The 18,890-nt window shown below is 41.8% G+C and overlaps 1 protein-coding gene across 4 annotated transcripts in view; it reads right to left on the minus strand.

The window, feature by feature from the left end:
• Positions 1 to 18,890, minus strand: part of LOC129704200 (short transient receptor potential channel 3-like) — a 103,428-nt gene that overhangs the window by 54,654 nt on the left and 29,884 nt on the right. Inside the window, exons 3-5 of one of the 4 annotated variants that reach the window (XM_055647154.1) lie at positions 8,983 to 9,036; positions 5,216 to 5,404; positions 2,390 to 2,554 (exon numbers count right to left, since the gene is read on the minus strand). In XM_055647154.1, the coding sequence (XP_055503129.1) occupies positions 2,390 to 2,554; positions 5,216 to 5,404; positions 8,983 to 9,036 (408 nt within the window). The remainder of the gene's footprint in view (positions 1 to 2,389; positions 2,555 to 5,215; positions 5,405 to 8,982; positions 9,037 to 18,890) is intronic. The other 3 variants (XM_055647162.1, XM_055647171.1, XM_055647180.1) reach the window with 3 other exon arrangements.

Genomic DNA, 18,890 nt, shown 5'->3' on the forward strand with positions numbered 1-18,890 from the left:
CTTACCTTACAAGGTTCAAATCTGTCATATAAAAAAATTGTTTTGACTTGACCCACTAACATTACAACATGACCCTGTAAATCCATGACACACATTAATACGTTGAGGTTCTTGATTGCTCTCACTGCAGTTCAATCTATTACCTCACATTTGGCTGTCAATGTATTATACTGTATCAACAATTATAGCTATATTTCTCAACACAGCAGCATATGTCAATGGAATTTTCTGATTAGAATTTTATGTTAGAGCTCCCTAACAGACATCCATCATTTTTTTTTCAACGTACGAGCCAGAGGAAAACATATTTAAAATGTTATTTATGTTACTGTACAAGAAACAAGAAAATTCAGATAAACCAGTGACATGGTAAAATGATTTTTTTCAGATATAAATTACAAATACTTCAGCCTTGACTTTGTTCCAAATCTCAAAAGATGTGCTAAGCTGTTGATGTGCAAAATGTTAACCGATGTACAGTATGTGGAGACTTTGTTGTTTCTGAAACTATCACTAAATACTGAATAACCTTAGCAAATCTTCCATAGACAAAGTCCTTTCACCTTCTAGTTTCATCATCACATTTAAACTCCAGAATGCCAGGCATCTTGCGTCATATTTTGGAGCCTGGGAAAGGTCGGATGAGTTGGAGCTTCTGTCTGGGATGGAGACTGGAGAATGGGATTGAAATATCAGGGGTGTGGAGGACAAGGTCCAAGATCGAGATGGGAAAGTCTGAGAGACCTACAGCTTTGGTGTGGATGGTGGTTGGAGAATGGATTAAGTATAAAACGTAGACGAGAACCAATCGTTAGAAGGATCGATGCAGCTAACTTGATGGAGCAAGTTGAATTGATCTTCATTACGCTGTGCCAAAGCTTCAGGTGGGTTATGAATACACAACTGAATTTGATATAAAAGACATTAATGTGCTGTTTGATGCCTTTTACGTGTATTTGGATTCTTCAGTGATTGATTTAATTCCTTTCCAATATTGGCACCATTTCTAAACTTTAGTAGTTTCAAATGACACTTAATTTATTTAATAATAGTGTAAAATGAGCAGCGTCTGATAGTATAAAAGGCAAAAAGCAGGCCTCAGGATCAAATTTGAAATGAAAGAATTGAGTTTCAAGCTATATGTTTCTACAGCTACATTTGAGGAAAATAGAATGAAAATTCTTGAAATCATCTTAATCATCGTGTGCAGTTGTTGTTCAAAGATTGAAAACTTTAATTAAAGTCTATTGTGACCTACAGTATCACGTTGGCATTTGTGAAATGATGCAAGTAATGTACATTTATCAAAATATTTGTAAAGAATTAGACTTTGAAATTACGCTGTGGGACATCAGATATATTAAGTTGAGCTGAATGCATTTATCTGGCAATTCATTGAGAGTCAACTGATTTTGGCCCTCAAGTTCCTCTTACTCTTTTCCATCTCACCTTAAACCCATGCCTTCTAGTTCTTGACTGCACTGACCCCTGAGGCTCACATTGGTCACCAGGTGGCGCCGTACAATGGCTGCCTCGCTAACAGTCTGTCTTGTCCCTTTCTCTCTTTGTTGTTTTCTAGTCTGTAGTTAAATGTTGTTTCAGTGTATCTTTAGTTTTGTATTATGTGGGGGGTGAAGGGGTGAAGGGGGAAGGGGGGGGATACTTTTTTAATCTCTTTCCTCGACCGAGATGCGACTTTTCCCTTATTGTATCTCGGTCTGCACTGCGGCCTAACATCGTGGAGCTGGTGGCCTCTTGCTGGGGATCGACCTTGGGACCTCCAACTGCGGGAGCCTGTGGATTTAACATCTCGGAGCTAGCGGCTCTTTGCCAGGGATCGACCTCGGAAGCCCCAACTGCGGGAGCCTGCGGACTTAACCGTGGAGTTTGCGATCCCTGGTTAGGGATCGGCTCCGGGAGCTCCAGGCCGCAGGAGCTTCGATCATCCCGATCACGGGAGCTTCTATCGCCCAAACTGCAGATGGTTCGACTCCCCGCGACCACGGGAGAAAATGGAGGAAATAACACAAGACTTTATTGCCTTCCATCACAGTGAGGAATGTGGAGGAGCCGCTGCGATGGATATTTATGTTAAATGTTTATGTAGTTGCATGTTTTATTGTTTTTTTGGAATGACTGTATGGCAAATCAAATTCCTCGTATATGATTTACATACTTGTTTTGTTTTTTCATATTTGGCTGAAAATAAATCTATTACAATTACCATTCCAGTCTAAAAATTCAACCATTCAACTCCACCCTCTTCTTCCAAGCATGAAGCCAATTCAGTATCGTTACCTCGCTCTCTCAGAATCCCATGCACTCTAGCCTTTCAGAATTTTTATCCAAGGCCTTTTCAAAATAATTTCACAATGACAACACTGCGTACCTTGCTACATGGTGCAATCCAATAGCCAATTGCAAGAAATGGAAGTCCAATTGAAATAATGAGCACCACAAGGCATTTCATTGTGATGGTTTGCTCCCGTAATCCTGAGAGGTTTTCATACCATATTGTAAGCAGTTGCTGCTGGCAATTTGGGTGGGCTACAAACTGGAAGGAACACATAATTATTGGTTAAAATAGCACCACCAACATATGGGTTGACAGGTAAAATATTATTTTTCTTTATTCCAATACTCTTCGGTTCTAATGCATTTTACTTACATGGATGCTTCTGTTGCAAAGAAATAGCAGAACAATTGTCAATGTAACTGTGGCTTTACTTTACTGACGTCATTCTTTCCTCTGAGTCAGAAAGCCTGTTCTAGGCAGGACTGGGAAGTGGAGACAAACTCTCAATGTTGGGTTAATGTCCAGAAGAATATAGTGGTGAATCCCCATTGATAAAAAAGCTGTGGAAGTCCATGAAACCACCTGCTTGCACCAGCTCCCCATCAGCCAGCGTAAAAATAGTCATAGCTAAAGAAGTTCAGTGTATCCTTTCCACTGGAAACATGGTAAGCCTCAAATTGCATTTGAACTGGAAGAACAGAATGTAATCTATTTAATAGAATGTCCTTTCATTTCTGCCCTGAGGGCTAACCTTTACCTCCTTGTCTAATCGCGTCCAACCTTCGCGGGACCATCTCGGCTCAACGCAACCACGAGGTCGCCTAATTTGCGTGCCAAGGACACGTAAGTGGGACAGGCCCTTTAGTTGTCCTAGTTGTCCAATCATAGAGGCTAGGGAGAGAAAGGGAGGGTATGCAGAAGATGTCCTTTAAGGGTTTACTGAAATCTAGTTTAAAAACGGAAGGGATTTTCAACTTGTAGGATGACATCAGAGGTACTGTGGTTTGCCAGTTTCAAATAGCGGGAGATTGGCAGATTTTTTAACAAAAGTCCTTTGTGGTTGGGGTTTGTTAAGGATGGGAGAGACGAGACACTGTTCCAAGTCACTGCCATGCAAGGTAAGCACAAAATATATCTTGAAAGATCGTGAAAAGTTACCGTTCCATTGAGTACCCTGCAGCATTCCCCTTACAGTCTACTGGCTAGGTTATCATTGCATTACACCACTCGGATTTCATCCATTTGTATGAAAATAGCATCCAGAATTGTATAAATTTGGCTCACATTTATAGACCCTGAAAACTGAACCTAGTGATAAGTGATAAAGGTACCTGATAGAGTTTAGATCTAAATCAAGTTGCAAAGTGATTTAGTTACTTGATATTGAAATATGTGCTCAAATTCTGCTATGGCAGATCAGGAATTTAAAACCAAGTAGTTAAATTAACGCATTAAAAAAATAGGTGGGTTCAGTTAGTGTCATATAAAAACCACTGGATTGTCACTATGCCCTTTGCAAAACAAAAACGTCCACCCTTACCCAGGGTATGACTCCATTCTCTAAACCTCCAACAGAAAAATGGTTAATTTCAGAGGACATTTAGACTTGGGCAATAAATCGCAACTTTGCCAATGGTGTCAACATGCAGTCAATAAATAAATAAAGCATTCAAGAAGGAACTGCAGATGCTGGAAGATCGAAGGTACACAAATAAATAAAGCATGTTGGTTGTTCATTCCTCAACTGAGAAGCAAATGCACATGTGTTGATATTGAATGAGACAACACAGAACGAGGTCAAACCTCTGTAATTGCTCTACGATAGAGTAATCCCACTGCTCTACTCTTTCTACAGAGTCCTATGAACATCCATACACACAGATAGTGGCATTCTCAGAAAGGATAACAGGTTTCATGCTGTGGAGCAAATACCAGATGCTGGAAGTGATGCCTCACCTACCAACATCACCAATCTCTTGGAGGATATTGCCGGAATACGGTGGCAGCACTTAGACCCCTGTGAATACTAGTATCAAAGGTTCAGGGATAAATGGCATAGGTCAACATTTAGTATCAGGCAGAGGATGGTTTCAATCAAAGTAAGAATTTATCGTGGACACTGTAACCTTGATACTGCATTCTGAGCCTGCTTTAAAACTGCAGTTCCTTTATGGATTATCAAAGTTTTTAATTTATTTTTTATTAAATAAATCGCTGCTGTGAAAATTGTGGACACAGTAATTTTAGATAGACACCCTGTGTTTACTGCTATTCCCCATTGTGTGGATAATGTTATGTCTATCAGTCCAGTGAAATATCAATACTGGGAAAGTTAAATTCAAGCAGGTTATATACTGACTCAGATCTTAGCTCTTCACAATATTACCCCATAGGGTTTTCCAGGTAGATTAGTCTGGCCGCTATGGCTGGTAAGAGTTTCAAGTACCCGTACAAATTCAGAGCACCTTATGTCAAGTGGGCTCTAACGCAGTTTTAAGCAAGGTGTGAATAAGCTACTGCACCAATTCTCCCTCTAGTTGGAACCGCGTTTGCTTTCTCGACATGTCTCTCCATAATCCCTTGGCAAAAGAGATATTAACAGAGACCTAAAACTTTATTTTAGAGACCAGAGGGACTCTCACAGAGTACATTGCAGCCACTCAAAACCCTGACTTTCCCTATCGCTCATGTGTAACTCTTCTAGGACCTTCATCCCTGCCAATGAGAAGTCAGCAGGGAGGCAAGGATACCTAGCCCTGATTTTCACCAGTCTCTGTCAATTCTAACCACTTGAGTGTCAAAACTATGCAGTCACTCATTGAAACTCATTGCAATTTTATCTGGAACAAACTGAAATGTTTGGATATAAGATCAGAGCTAATTGTAACTAAAGTGGTAAGACACGAAAGGAAATTGTACCTTTTTGACTTCATATTTAATGGCGAGTTTGACGCGGGTCAAACCTGCTCTTTGACAGTGGTGTCCGTTATCTTGTTCAGCGTCAACATCACCATTCAAAATAGCTTCAACCTCCTCACTGTCTCGGCACAGGTCAAGAACACCAACGACAAAGTCTTTGCATTGCATAGATAGCCTGCGGTAGTCATTCTATGGGAGTACAATATAAAATGGTATTGCTGAAGAAATTGGTTTTATAAATCACGTGAGCATTCGGTCAACAGAGTGCAAAAAAGCAAATTTGTTTAAAAGTTATATTTTCTCTCTTATTTTTGAAAAATAATAATTCGCTCTTTCATTTCCTCCGTGCCACAATCCCCGTACAAGTTGTGAAGAGAGAAGAAGCCTCAAAATTGGAAGCACAAAATGCTCGTGTCAATTCATACAAAAACTTAGCATTCCAGGGAAATATTTCTCTCTTTTTCCAGTATTTCTTTAAAATCTAAGCTGAAATGGTCAATATACCAGAAGATAAGAAAGAAGAAAGCGAATGGTATGTTAGCATTCATAGCAAAAGGATTTGAGCATAGGAGCAGGAAAGATGTTGGCAAGGTGGAAAGGGCACATCGGAGGCCTGGATCGCCTCAGCGCAGAGGGAGAACAAGGAGGGACGAGACAGTGACTTTAAGACTTTTGCCTCCATCACAGTGAGGAGGTGCCTGGTGAACTCACTGTGGTGGATGTTAATTTGTGTTTATTGTGTGTTTTGTTATTTATTATTGTATGTATGGCTGCAGGCAACGACATTTTGTTCAGACAGAAGGTCTGAATGACAAATAAAGGAATCTAATCTATTTATTTATTCATTTATCAGAGTTTGGTAGAAGTGGTAATCTTATTGCCCACCTGTAATTGCTCTTGAGAGTGTCTGTCTTGTGGAGTCATGTTCGTGTACCCCGACAGTCTTTGTGGTAAAACTACTTCCATGCTGTGGTTTGGTTGGGAGTTTCAGGATTTACATCCAGTAATGATGAAGGGATCAAGATATCCTTCCACATCACAGTGTTGTACAAGTTGGAAGGGAATATATGGCATAAAAACAATGGATTCTGAAGTTCAGTTGGACCAGTTTGGCAAGTAACTGCATTGCACGTTGTAGATGATCAGAGTGGCAATAGTGCAAGGAGTGAACGTTTGTTGTAGTGGATGGATTGCTAGTCTAAGCTCTTGCTTTGTTCTGGAGAATTAACTGAACTGTACTGATCCGGGGTAGTAGTGCTTGATCATGAGAAGGGTCATGTGGCTTGTAGATAGAGGTAATGGCCTGGGGTGTCATTGGGTGGCACAGTGGTGCAGCGGTAGAGTTGCTGTCTTACAGCACCAGTGGCCCAGGTTCGATCCTGACTATGGGTGCTGTCTGTACAGAGTGTGCATGTTCTCCCTGTGATCGTGTAGGTTTTCTCCAGGTGTTCCGATTTCCTCCCACACTCCAAACTCGCCTTTAATGGCTATAGCATAACATACCCTATTGTAATCTCGTTTTCTGGGTATAAGAACCTGAATCCCATGAGCTCATTGCATGTTCAACACTCCAGGAATGGGAATCCTGTGGATAAGTAATAATTAGGACTATGAGGCAGAATATCCGCAAACTTAATGTGAATGCAAATTTAATTTTCTTTTTCATCCATTCCATTATCTTGATATCTATTTTTGTTCAGACCACTCTTTTTAATATCAGAATATTGAATAATTAATAACATGGGTACTGCAGAGCAAACTCTCAATTCAATGTTTTGAATTAAGTCAAGACCATTAAATTGCACCATTATTCACTGACAATGACAAAGGTGGAGTCGCGGGTAGATAGGGTGGTCAAAAAGGTGTGTGGCACATTGGCCCTCATTAATCACAATCAGAAGTTGGGAGGGCATGTTGCAGTTGTATAAGATGTTGGTGAGGCTGCATTTAGAGTATTGTGTTCATTTTTGGGCATGGAAAAAAGAATATGTGATTCTGTTACATTCTGTTTGTAGTTTGTTTGGTTGTTTGTTTGTTTGTTTGTTTGTCTTTTTGCACAAAGTCTGCGAGCATTGCCACTTTTCATCTCACTGCACATCTCGTATGTGTATGTGACAATTAAACTTGACTTGACTTGACTTGACTTGTGTCACAGGAAAGAGGTTGTCAAGCTGGAAAGGGCACAGAGAAGATTTACAAGGATGTTGCCAGGGTTGGAGGGTCTGAGCTATAGGGAGAGGTTGAACAAAATTGGACACAATACTCCAAATACAGGCTCACCAATGTATTGTACAATGGTAACATTATGTCCCAACTGCTAAACTCCATTCTCTGACTGATGAAGGCCAGCATGCCAAAAGCCTTATTTACCCTAACCACCTGTGAAGCCAGTCAATAGACAATAGACAATAGGTGCAGGGGTAGGCTATTTGGCCCTTCGAGCCATTCAATGTGATCTGGCTGATCATCCCCAATCAGTACCCCATTCCTGCCTTCTCCCCATATCCCCTGACTCCGCTATTTTTAAGAGCCCTATCTACAGTACAGTCAGTACATGCATCTCTCTGCTCTACTGTTCACTATGAAGGTCCTGCCCTGGTTTTACTTCCCAAAATGCAACACCTCATACCTGAATTAAACTACATTTGCCAATGCTTGGCCCACTTGCCAGCTGACCAAGATCCCACTGCAATTTTTCATAGCCATCTTCACTGTCCACAATACTATCTATTTTAGTGTCATCTGCAAACTTACTAATCATGCCTTGTACATTCTCATCCAAATTGTGGCGATAGATGACAAACAGTAATGGGCCCAGAGGCACACAACTAGTCGCAGTCCACCACTACCTTCTGCTTCTTATCATGATACCAATTCTGTATCCAGTGAACTTGCTCTTCCAGGATTCAATTGCATGAGGATCTTATCCAGTGGCGGACTGGGTCTAAAAATATTGGTTGCCAGGAGACAAAGGGGGCCCACCCACAACTACAATGCTATCATTTAACAGGGGCCCAATTGCCATCACTTGCTATCACTTCATCAGGGGCCCACTTGCCATCGGGCAAGCTGACACCCTGGCCAGTCCGCCTCTGATCTTATCCCTCGGAATCTTCTCCACTAACTTTCCCACCACAAATGTTAGGCTTGCTGGTCTTTAGTTCCCTAGTTTTTCATTGCTGCCTTGTGAAATAGAGGCACAACGTTAGCCACCCTCCAGTCTTCTGATACCTCACCTGTATCTAATGATCATTCATATATCTCAGCCAAGACTCCTGCAATTTATTCTCAGTGTCCTTGGAGATATTTTACCTGGCTTGTGAGATTTATTTACCTTCATATGTCTGAGGACATTCTTAATTGTTCTTAACAATCCATTAAGCTGATCTTAATGAGTTCTGAATGGTAAGCAAATTAGTGGCTTGGAACCCAGCACTTCACTGGGAAAGAGGAAATATTCAAGAGGATGGACATTATTTTCATGTATTACCCAGTTCAAGGATAGGAGCTGATAATTTAATCTTCATATTGATCAGCAGAGTAATGTGCTTAGGAAAACCAGAGAGGAAGAAGAGAATAATCAAAAACATATAGTAATATAGAACAGCAATGCAACAAGTGAAGTTATTTTCTTGTATTCGGTTAGTCAAGAATATGGGACTATAGCATCTCTATAACCTTTGGCACGAATTGTGTATTATGGCATAGAGTAAACTAAAAAGAGAGAATGGAGAAAAATATAACTACAAAAAAAGATTAACGCTCACCGATGATGTCACCTTGTGTGGGCCTTTTGCCAATTCAATTTTCTTGTTTTTAAGCTAGAAAACAAATAATGGAGAGGCTTTAAGATCCCAATGGCAGCCTAATGGCACGGTACAGGTGAGCTGACAATGTTAATCGTTGGTTTAATTTTATCATTATTTTTGTTGTTCAATTCAGTTGGCTCCTTGATCCTTCCAAGAAGATTTAAGAACATGATTACCATAACATACTGGCAGAACAGCAAGAAAATAAATTTAAAATATCGTGATGACATCAAACGTTAAGTATCACCAAGAAAAACTGAAAGAGAAAATCTGCAATTAGATTAAAATTGGAACGCTGCTTTTTAAAGGTTGGCTTCAATCTCAGGCCATTAATAGATAAATCAGAGCGGCTGATCTGCATTTGTCTGTATTTGTGGGGAAAGTAAATCACACCTCAAGGAATAAAGAGTGCCAGAAATCTGCCATGCTGAGTTGCCAGGCTGCGGTTTTATATACTCATTTGCCCTGTTAACTTTGTCACTTTGATTCAATTAAACAGGAAGGAACGTCAACCAAATATTGACCTCTACATAGGCTGCAAAAGTGAACCATTTGGAAATTCGATCACATAACACTATTTCAGAATCACATAATTTAAAAAGCACTTGGAAGGATCGATAGTTGACTCCAATCATTTCTGGGAATTTTTGCATCACTCAGAAATTCAATTGCTCTTTTCCCAGCATCAGATATGTTAAAATGATGTTACTTCCTCTGCAATGTTCCTTTTGAAGCACTGTTGGTGAAATTAGTCAACTTTGTTCTGTGGGGACTATCACCGACCACTCCCAAGACAAGTGAGTTTTATTTGTGAGGTACTGAAATGAAACCTCACTAAGACAAGTTCCATACTTAAATTCCATCTTTCCGCCCCCCCCCCCCCCCTGCCCCCCCCCCCCCATGGGTGTGTTCTCAATCTCCAATCACACCTGCGCTAGCCCCAAAGCTTTGATCAGTGCCCATGCCTCTCGTTCTGTCTCCCCAGTCGTTTCCACCACTCATTCTGATACACTGATTACGATCTCCATTGTAATCTACAGAACCCAGAAGGGCCTCCTACCAGCTTTCCCCCAACTTCATAGACATGGCTCATTCTTGGATACTTTCCTTTCCTTCACTGAAGCACTATTGAAATTTTCGATGATGGATCCAGGACCAAAACCATCACTGATCCTCCACGAAATAGGCACAGGGTGCGAATAAAACATCTGAATGGCAATCAGTTTCAAACTATTAGCCAACTACACCAATTTGATTTTTGATAAGCAAAGGGGGGGGGGGGCTTGATAGAGGTCTTTAAAATGATGAGAGGGATAGACAGAGTTGACGTGGATAAGCTTTTCCCATTGAGAGTAGGGAAGATTCAAACAAGAGGACATGACTTGAGAATTAAGGGACAGAAGTTTAGGGGTAACATGAGGGGGAACTTCTTTATCAGAGAGTGGTAGCTGCATGGAATGAGCTACAAGTGGAGGTGGTGAAGGCAGGTTCGATTTTATAATTTAAAAATAAATTGGATAGGTATATGGACGGGAAAGGAATGGAGGGTTATGGTCTGAGTGCAGGTAGATGGGGCTAGGGGAGAATAAGTGTTCGGCACGGACTAGAAGGGCCGAGTTGGCCTGTTTCCGTGCTGTCATTGTTATATGATTATATGGCTAATTAACAACTAATTGTTACAATATAAATTATTTAAACAGATTCCTGTCCTACACCAATTTTCTTTGATTTACGTTTCTTTTAATTGGTTGCCTATTCATTTCTGGAACATTACCACAGGCCTTGAAATATGGAAGGGGGTTGGGGTAGAAAACGCAGGTGGGTGGTTGCATTGGGTCGGAGTGGCTTGGAAGCCCAGGAAAATGACTAATGAAGAAGTCTTGCCAAGTGTATTTGCAAAATCTCATTTAATTACTTTCTTTCCCTGTTTTCATAGCCAGCGGCAGCTCATGGGTAGGAAGATTGAACCGGTGAATGGAGAAAACGAAAAGGAAGATTTGGATGGAAGGTCAGCGAAGAGCTTTCCATCAACTTGGCCTCCGGCAAACCTGCAAATAGTCACTAAAGTCTTTAAATAGCAGAGTAATGGTTCCTTCCTGCTGTGCGGACCTCATTTTCTTGGCTGTAATGGTGTGTTAGCAACCTACACAGGTACCAAATGTGCTGACTGACATAACACCAGCGTTGTTCGAGCAAATGCAATCTACCAACTGCTAATTGTGATCAATCCTGTACACAATTGCGCACCTTTGGGGCATTAAAAATATTTCCTGCAATGACATTTTAAAGGCATTCAATTTTAAAGTTAGCATAATTTGGTTCAATAAGACCTCAGTAATCTATCATAAGGTTATCTATTGTTGATGTGAACAAAATAAAATGGGGAAGGCTGATCAACCGTGGCTTACGAGGGAAATAAAGGATAGGAAGAGGCATATAAATTGGCCAGGGGAAGCAGCCAAGCAGGGAGAAATTTAGAACTCAACAGAGGAGGACAAAGGGGTTAATTAAGAGGGGCGAAGGAAAAGAGCATGAAAGAAAGCTTGCGGGGAATATAAATACTGACTGTAAAAGCTTTTTTAGATATGTAAAAAAGAAAAGATTAGTGAAGACAAATGTAGATCCCTTATAATCAGAGACAGAGTGTAATTTATAATGGGAAAGAAGGAAATGGCAGAACAGTTAAATGAGTATTTTGGTTCTGTCTTCACTAAAGAAGACCCAATCTCCCAGAAATACTAGGGGACTGGGGATCTAGTGGGAGGGAGAAACTGAAGGGAATCCACATTAGTCAGGAAATGGTGTTAGGAAAACTGTTGGGACTGACGGCAGATAAATCCCCAGGGCTTTCTGGTCTGCATCTCAGAGTACTCAAGGAGGTGACCCTAGAAATCGTGATCATTTTCCAATGTTCTCTCGACTCTGGATCAGTTCCTGTGGCCTGGAGGGTAGCCAATGTAACTCCACTTTTTAAGAAAGGAGGGAGAGAGAAAACGGGGAATTATAGACCAGTTAGCCTTACATCGGTAGTGGGGAAGATGCTCAAGTCCATTATTAAAGATGTTATAGCAGTGCATTTGGATAGCAGTACAGGATCGGTCAAAGTCAGTATGGATTTCTGAAGGGGAAATCGTGCTTGACTAATCTTCTGGAATATTTTGAGGATGTAACAAGTAGAATGGATAAGAGAGAGTCAGTGGATGTGGTGTATCTGGACTTTCAAAAAGCCTTTGACAAGATCCCACAAAGAGATTAGTGTACAAAATTAGAGCACCTGGTTTGGGGGTAGGGCATTGGCATGGATAGAGAACTGGTTGGCAGACAGGAAGCAAAGGGTAGGAATTAATGCGTCCTTTTCAGAATGGCAGGCAGTGACTAGTGGGGGTGCCGCAAGGCTCGGTGCTGGGACCCCAGTTGCATACAATACATATTAGCGATTTAGACGAGGGAATTAAATGTGCCATCTCCAAGCAAATGACACAAAGATGGGTGGCAGTGTGAACTGCGATGAGGATGCTATGAGGCTGCAGGCTGACTTGGATAGGTTGGATGAGTGGTCAGATGCAGTATAATGTGGATAAATGTGAGTTTATCCACTTTGGTGGCAGGAACAGGAAGGCAGATTATTATCTGAATGATGTAAGAAGGAAATGCAGATGCTGGTTTAAACCGAAGATAGACACAAAAAGCTGGAGTAACTCAGCGAGACAGGCAGCATTACTGGAGAGAAGGAATGGGTGATGTTTTGGGTCGAGAGCCTTTTTCAGACGTGTCAGATTAGGAAAAGGGGAGGGGCAACCGTGACAGCACAACTGAACCAGACATTACCCACCGCATCCCCCAGAGAAGACATGGATGAGGTTCAAGGTGCCATCAAGAGCCTTAAGAACATCAAGGCCACCGGTCCACATGGGATCCCAGCTGAGATCTTATAGGAAGGTGGACCGCAGTTCCTGTACCACATCCACGCGCTACTCCTCAAGGTCTGGGAAAAAGAAGAACTTCCCTCAGAACTCAGGGATGCTCTGATAGTGACCATTTTTATGAAGGGGGACAAAGCTGAATGTGGAAACTCCAGGGGCATCTTGTTCCTGTCAACAACAGGCAAAGTCCTTGCTCGTGTCCTCTCAATCCGACTTCTACCACTGTGTGAGGAGGTACTCCCAGAATTACAGTGTGGCTTCCGTCCATCCAGAGGTACAGCAGACATGATATTCACAGCACGCCAACTCCAGAAAAAATGCTGTGAACAAAGGCAGCCTTTGTACATGGCCTTCATTGACCTGATAAAGGCTGTTGACTCGGTAGACCGCCAGGCTCTTTGGAGCATACTATCAAGGTACAGTTGTCAGGACAAGTACATCAGAACATTGAGGCTTCTACATGATGGCATGTTGGTCACAGTGCTCAGCAACTGTGGCTCTGAGACCGAGCCCTTCACTGTGAAACGAGGGTCAAACAGGGATGCATCATCGCACCCACCCTGTTTGTCATCTTCATTGCTGCCATACTTCACCTCATTGGTGAAGAGCTGCCACATGGGATCCCAATCCTCTACAGAACTGACGGTGGGCTCTTCAACCTTAATAGGTTGAAGGCCAAGAGCAAAGTCAGTAACACCGCCATCATGGAGCTTCAGTAGACGGACGACTGCGCCATTGCAGCACACTCTGCAGAAGACCTCCAGGGCACCCTGAATGCCTTTGCCAAGGCATACAGAGCCATGGGCCTAGCCTTAAATATCAAGAAGACCCAGGTCCTACATCAACCTCCACCCAACCAGCCGTCTACCCAGCCCACTATAAAAGTGGACGACACCACACTTGAGAACGTTGACCACTTCCCCTACCTTGGCAGCATTCTTTCCTCAAAAGCTGACATCGACTCTGAGGTCAACCATCGCCTGAGTTGTGCAAGCGGAGCCTACGCCAGACTCAGGAAAAGAGTCTTTGAAGACCAAGACCTAAAGGCTCAAACAAAACTGCTGGTCTACAGAGCCGTTGTCCTCTCCACCCTGTTGTATGGAGCCGAGTCATGGACCACCTACAGCAGGCACCTGAGAGCCCTGGAACAATACCATCAAAGATCCTTACGAAAGATTCTGAGGATCAGCTGGGAGGACAAACGCACCAACATCAGCGTTTTGGAGGAAGCCAACATGACCAGCATCACCACCACAATAATGCAGCACCAACTTCGATGGACTGGCCATGTCGTCCACATGTCCAACACACGTCTCCCTAAACAGATCCTGTACCCTCAATTGAAGGAAGGTCGACGAGCCCCCGGCGGGCCAAAGAAACGCTTCAAGGACAACATCAAGAACAGTCTGAAGTAATTCCACATCACATCGAGCAACTGGGTGCACATTGCACTGGACAGGCGCTCCTGGAGAAAATCCGTGCAGGAAGGAGCTGCACGTCACAAAATGGAACTACGCCGTGTTGCAGAGACAAAGCAACAGGACCGAAAGGAGAGAGAGAAGGGGGCTCGATGAGTACCAACCACCGCCAGTGACCACGTTGCACCAAGGTGTGTGGATCGCGGATGGGCCTCTACAGACATCTGCAGACCCACACGTAGACGACCCTATGGAGAGGAGAGGACAGTCATACTCTTTTCGAGTGACCGCCGATGATGATGGTGCTTGTACATCAGTCACTGAAAGTAAGCATGCAGGTACAGCAGGCAGTGACGAAAGCTAATGGCATGTTGGCCTTCATTGTGAGAGGATTTGAGTTTAGGAGTAAGGAGGTCCAACTGCAGTTGTACAGGGTCCCTGGTGAGACCGCACCTGGAGTGTTGTGTGCAATTCATAATTTGAGGAAGGACATTATTGCTATTGAGGGAGTGCAGCGTAGGTTTACCAGGTTAATTCCCGGGATAGCATATGATAAAAGAATGAGCTGACTGGGCTTGTATTCACAGGAATTTAGAAGGATGAGAGGGAATCTTATAGAAACATATAACATTCTTAAAGGATTGGGCAGGCTAGATGCAGGAAACATGTTCCCAATGGTGGGGGAGTCCAGAACCAGGAGTCACAGCTTAAGGATAAGGGGTAGGCCATTTAGGATTGAGATGAGGAAAATCTTCTTCACCTAGAGAGTTGTCAATCTGTGGAATTCTCTTCCACAGAAGGCAGTAGAGGCCAATTCACTGGACGTTTTCAAGAGAGAGTTAGATTTAGCTCTTAGGGCTAAAGGAATCAAGGGAAGGTAGACAAAAGTGCTGGAGAAACTCAGCGGGTGCAGCAGCATCTATGGAGCGAAGGAAATAGGCAACGTTTCATAAAGAAGAAAACGTTGCCTATTTCCTTCGCTCCATAGATGCTGCTGCACCTGCTGAGTTTCTCCAGCACATTTGTCTATCTTCAATTTTCCAGCACCTGCAGTTCCTTCTTAAACAAGGAATGAAGGGATATGGGGAAAAAGCAGGAACAGGGCACTGATTTTAGATACTCAGCGGGTGCAGCCGCTGAGTTTCTCCAGCATTTCTGTGTACCTTCGATCTTCCAGCATCTGCAGTTCCTTCTTGAACACTGATTTTAGATGATCAGCCATGATCTATGTTTCTATGGTGCTGAGATTGATAACAACAGTATATATTTGTTTACACATTTTAAAGTCCTAACAAAGGCAAATAAATTTAGCATAAGATCCAAACCTACCTCTACTAAATTTTGAAGTACATCACATTTAAGTTGTGTTGTCTAAATTTGTCACAAAGTGCTAGAATCAGCAGGTCAGGCAGCATATTTGCCCGACTCATTGAGTTACTCCAGCACTCCGTGTCTTTTTTTGTAACCAGCATCTGCAGTCCCTAGTATAATCTAAAGGTTACTTGTTTTAATTATCAATGTACCTACACCCTTTCTTAAGGGTTAAATCAATTCTTCAAATTGCTTTATCAGAAACTCACCCCACTAGTTCATTCTGTAGCCTCACTAGAATTACCATAAAATAAATTACTGTGTAAAAATATTTGATTTGCTGTTTTTCCTACACCCTTTTCATTTAATTGTGAATCTGACAGACAGTTAAACCACGAGAAATGATTTGTTTCTGCCAACTTCACTCTAACCTTTCATAATTTGAAATAAACTTTAATCACCTAGTGGTCTCTTCTGCTCATCTAAAAACAATCTGAGATTCTTAGGTCTTGCTCTGGATTTGCCTTTCTCACAACAGGCTGCATGAGTTAGAGGATAGACACAAAAAGCTAGAGTAACTCAGCGGGACAGGCAGTATCTCTGGAGAGAAGGAATGGGTGACGTTTCGTGTCGAGATCCTTCTTTAGAGGAACTGTGTATTTCATTTTGCAGTTGTTCATCTTCTACTTACATACTTCCTTCAATACGGATTCCAAACTATACTTGGTCCACTGGTGCAAAGATTTTATGTGGATTCAGTACTACTTCTCTATTTCTATACATTATCAGAATGAAATTTACCTTGAACAGTGGAGAAAACAGCTGCACATCAGCTTTCTGTTGAACTCTCTTCCCAATTCTTTATTTTACATAAGATTTAAGAACCATTTTCAACTTTCGGTTTGAAGTTTCATTTAAAAAAAATTGGATATTTATACCTTTTTAGGCATATTAATGTATGGATGTGACCATCTGCTTATTTTCTATATTTTTTGTAATATATTGTGAGGTGATATTTTAATGTACAGCAATTACAGATTACAATTCTCAGATTACAGGTTATCAGGCTAAAAAAAAAAAAAAACGGCGATCAACGCACTTCCACACAGGCAGCTATGCTTTATATCTGCAGCTTTATGTTTTGATTTTATTTCAGATTTCTTTTCATCCATTTTCAATCACTGGTGATTGATGGTTTCAGTTTTGATAGACAGATGTTTTAGGAACTATGATTCTCCTTAGCGATCTCCTTTTAATGCAATATTCAAGGTTCGGCTTAAACTGATGGTATTTTGGGAGTGAGATTTAATCTCTGAATATTGAACAGAATAAATTTAAATACTTTTGAAAAGAACCAGACCACGTGCGGACCCGTTGGGTCCCGTTTCCCCAACGCAATATTTCACCAAACTGCGCATGTGCGGCTGACGGACCTGCACTGCGCAGGCACGACTGCCGCATTCAAGGTTGTGGCATTGACGGCAGAAATTAACTTAAAGTTAATAAAGTGAAGAGAGGACCCGTGGTGGTGTTTGTAAAATGGAACAAAACTTATCCGTGGAGCCGTTGGGTCCCTGTTGTGAGGCCAGGCAAGTAGAGGCGAAAGGAAAGAAAATGGAGATCTGAAAATCGGCAAAGGGCCCTACTGCGCGGGCCCACTGCACCATGCTTGGGGCTGACGGGCCTCCCCCAACTGCGCAGGTGTGGCTGGCAAGTGGGGGCACAGTTTTAAGTTATTTAAGTTTTAAATGTCAATAACTTCTAAAATATAACATCAATCTGAAGGAATCTTGACTAATGTACACTGCCGGACAATGGTGAGTAAGGTGGGTCTAAAATTGTAGTGCTGTCGTGTACCGTTTTGGTGTAGTTTCAGGAACATGCATACAAACAAACAAGATGAGAATTTTAGTAATATATGCACACACACACATATATACAGTGGCCTGCAAAAGTATTCATACCCCTTGAACTTTTCCACATTTAGTCACGTTACAACCACAATTGTGGCAAACTGCAAACGGGACTTCTTATGGCTTTTTTTCAACAATGGCTTTCTTCTTGCCACTCTTCCATAAATGCCCGATTTGTGAAGTGCACGGCTAATAGTTGTCCTGTGGACAGATTCTCCCACCTGAGCTGTGGATCTCTGCAGCTCCTCCAGAGTTACCATGGGCCTCTTGGCTGCTTCTCTGATCAATGCTCTCCTTGCCCAGCCTGTCAGTTTAGGTGGACGGCCATGTCTTGGTAGGTTTGCAGTTGTGCCATACTCTTTCCATTTTCGGATGATGGATTGAACTGTGCTCTGTGAGATGTTCAAAGCTTGGGATATTCTTTTATAACCTAACCCTGCTTTAAACTTCTCCACAACTTTATCCCTGACCTGTCTGGTGTGTTCCTTGGGCTTCATGATGCTGTTTGTTCACTGATGTTCTCTAACAAACCTCTGAGGCCTTCACAGAACAGCTGTATTTATACTGAGATTAGATTACACACAACTGGACTCTATTTACTAATTAGGTGACTTCTGAAGGCAATTGGTTGCACTGGATTTTATTTAGGGGTATCAGAGTAAAGGGGGCTGAATACTTTTGCACGCCACACTTTTCATTTTTTTTTTTGTAAAAAAATTTGAAAGCCATGTATCATTTTCCTTCCACTTCATAATTATGCACCACTTTGTGTTGGTATATCACATAAAATCCCAATAAAATACATTTACGTTTGTGGTTGTAACGTGACAAAATGTGGAAAAGTTCAAGTGGTATGAATACTTTTGCAAGCCACTGTAGATGTGAGATAGTATTGTCCCCATTTCCTCTTAAACCTTTGCCTATGAGGTGAATAATACATGCTGTCTAGACCTTTATACCATAAATATATTGGAAACTGATGCGTGTGTGTTTGTGTTTCTATGTGTTTGTGTGTGTAAATGTGAAATTTACAGTACATCATACTTTATGTCACTCCTTTTCCAGTGAAAATCGTCCATTTCAGTCCTTTTAATTTGTATATGTGTGATGGGAAAGGTATGTGATGGAAAAATAACTAATTTCAACATATTTTGCATCCATTTCCATGGTAGAATACATCAAAAGCATTTCAATGTTAGTAGAAAATCAGAGGGGAAAAGGGGGGGGAAGAAGTTAAAATAATAATTGCATAATAATAACAAAGTGCCCATGACCTACTGGGACTGAAGGCTGACAAGTCC

Source organism: Leucoraja erinacea, chromosome 1 (genome assembly GCF_028641065.1).
Source record: "Leucoraja erinacea ecotype New England chromosome 1, Leri_hhj_1, whole genome shotgun sequence".
In the NCBI taxonomy this organism is placed as follows: Eukaryota; Metazoa; Chordata; class Chondrichthyes; order Rajiformes; family Rajidae; genus Leucoraja; species Leucoraja erinaceus.